This window comes from Tupaia chinensis, unplaced genomic scaffold (assembly GCF_000334495.1).
Source record: "Tupaia chinensis unplaced genomic scaffold, TupChi_1.0 Scaffold145860_1, whole genome shotgun sequence".
NCBI lineage: Eukaryota > Metazoa > Chordata > Mammalia > Scandentia > Tupaiidae > Tupaia > Tupaia belangeri.
In genome coordinates this window covers 2354213-2356685 of record NW_006205718.1, presented here as the reverse complement: position 1 = coordinate 2356685, position 2473 = coordinate 2354213, and the positions used below count along the sequence as shown (strand labels likewise).

Genomic DNA, 2473 nt, shown 5'->3' with positions numbered 1-2473 from the left:
TTTGGGGGAAAGTAAAAAATTTTTTTTTTTTTTTTTTTTTTTTTTTAAGGAGAGATGAGCCTTGATCCATGTTCTAGGTTTCTATGAAGAGTAGACTTTTACCTCTGTCTAGGTAGATTTGTAAGATACTCAGGGCTTAGTTGAAGGGTTTGGCAGCTCTCCTGGAGGGCAGACACGTTTATGCAGAGCAACCTGTTGTTTACAAAGCAACTTTCCTACAGTATTCTTTAATTCGTAACAATTTTATGACATAACATTATTATTATTGTTACCATCATTTTACAAATAAAGAAATGAATTCTCAGGTTAGGGACTTAACTCATGTTCTCGTTTGTATGTGGTGGGGATGGTACGTGAACCCATTTCTTCTGGCTTCTCCTTGTTCTTGATACGGTTATTTCCCTACCATATTATAATTACTGGCATATTGTTTGATGATCTTAGTGTATTTACTTATGTAGGTAATAATCAGAGTTAGAATAGTTCATAACAGATTTCCTAAATTTTTACTAGGAGCTGACATTCTTTTCTTCCAGTTAGTAATTACTCTTCACTAATCGAAGAGCCCCTGTCATCCAGGCAGTTATTTAGCAAAGTGTAAGAGTCAGAGAAGAATTTCCCCGTGGCAGCTTCCTCTGCCAGCTTCCTTTTTTTTTCTTACTCCATAGACGCAGATTCTGCACAAGAAGCCCCTGCATTGCAGAGGGACTGGAGATCTGTATGATCTGTTTATTTCGCAATTGACAAGGGTAAGGGGGCTTTTGTGGGGGAGGTGCTTGGGTGCCCTGAATTTAGCATTATATAGCTGGGCTAACATTTATTTTGGGTCATTTAAACTTAGTATTAAGAAAAAAAAAAGAAACTTCTATAAATTTTGCCTGTCTTTTATCAGTTAAGTGTCAGATATTATAATAAAAAACATTTATTATAATGATTTTTTTTTTCTTCAAAGTCCCATTTAGAACAAGTCAGACAAACTTGATTCATGCTTCTAAAATTCCAAATCTGGGATCATTTAGAATATAAATAATATTGAATATATGTAAGTAAAATTTCACTACCATAAAAATTTTAAAAGGGTTTTGGATAAATACCTATTTCTATAGCACATCATAGTTACTCTACCAGTCTGCTTGGTTCCTTTTCCATAAATCTGTCCATCTGTAGAGTGAAAAAGGGACTTGTGACTATCTCTTAATATTATGGATAGGTGTGTTGTCTTTTTCTTGTTGTTGGAAATTAATGCTTCCTTGTGTACCAATGCCAATGCAATCCGAGTTGTATCTTCAGACTGTCATGTATCTAATTGTTAGGATAGATGTGAAACTGCAGATGTTGAATCTTATGGGAGCCGGGATTAAGTTTTGTAGGGTCTCACTTGGCAGGTTTATAGAACAAGTGCCAGAAATGGTGGGTATATATAAAATAGGATGGAATTTATAAAATAAGTGAGAAAGAGTTCATTGCTTTTAAAGTCACGGAAGGATAGAGCAAATGATTGTAGCCTTGGTGGGTAGTTGAGAAGACTTGAGTTGTCATGGTCTGATTGTTATTTTTGAGCGTATTATTACACCTGGTAGTAAAATAGCATTGTTTATCTACATAAGTAGCATACATTTATGTCATTTAAATTGGTATTTTTAGTGTTCTGTACTCCTTATATTTTTTAATTGTCTTCTTTAAACAACTTACAGATTTTAAGAATTCAATAATAATATCATATATGTTATCCTTACCATTATTAATAAATATTCCACTTTCTAGGGCCAACACATTTGGAAAGCTATTTTTATTTTTTAACATCTTAAGTGACTTTTTTTTTGTTTTTTTTTCTGTTTTCTTTAAGCCATAAGGATGAGTTTACCATTATTCCTGTACTGGTTGGAGCTCTGAGTGAGTCAAAAGAACAGGAATTCGGAAAACTCTTCAGTAAATATCTAGCGGATCCTAGTAATCTCTTTGTGGTTTCTTCTGATTTCTGCCATTGGGGTAAGTTTTAGATTTTACATATCATGGTCGAGATATGTATATATATATATACACACACACACACACTTGTGGTGAAAGCTATCTTTTCATTCCAAGCTCTAATTTTCAGTTCTTTATCACGTTCCTTGGAAAGTTTTAGCAGCAATGTTTAAACAGTAAATAAAAAAAGTCTTTTGGTTATTTGAAAAGGATCAGATTATAATAGTGGTTTATGGATACATTTCCAAAGGCGACTGGTATAATTGGATTCACACTGTGAGGGCATCCTTGCTTAGACACTTTTAGTGGGAGTTAAGATCTTTTAACCCTCCCATTTCCAGGTAGGTTTGTATGGTGGATTCTCTGAAGTTAGTTTTGGTGGATAAAACAAATGTTCTTTAGAGTGTAGAGGAGCACTTTTCCACATTTCCTTTCTTGTAATTAGTCTTTGTTCTTTTTCTTTTGTTGCCTTTTTTTTTTTTTTTTTTTGCCCACTTTACCCTTG

General features: G+C 33.7%; 1 protein-coding gene across 1 annotated transcript in view; it reads left to right on the top strand.

Annotated features, from left to right (window-relative positions):
- MEMO1 (mediator of cell motility 1) overlaps positions 1–2473 on the top strand; it is an 87857-nt gene that overhangs the window by 59759 nt on the left and 25625 nt on the right. The window contains exon 6 of the mRNA XM_014584187.1: positions 1847–1989. Within this exon, the coding sequence (XP_014439673.1) occupies positions 1847–1989 (143 nt within the window). The remainder of the gene's footprint in view (positions 1–1846; positions 1990–2473) is intronic.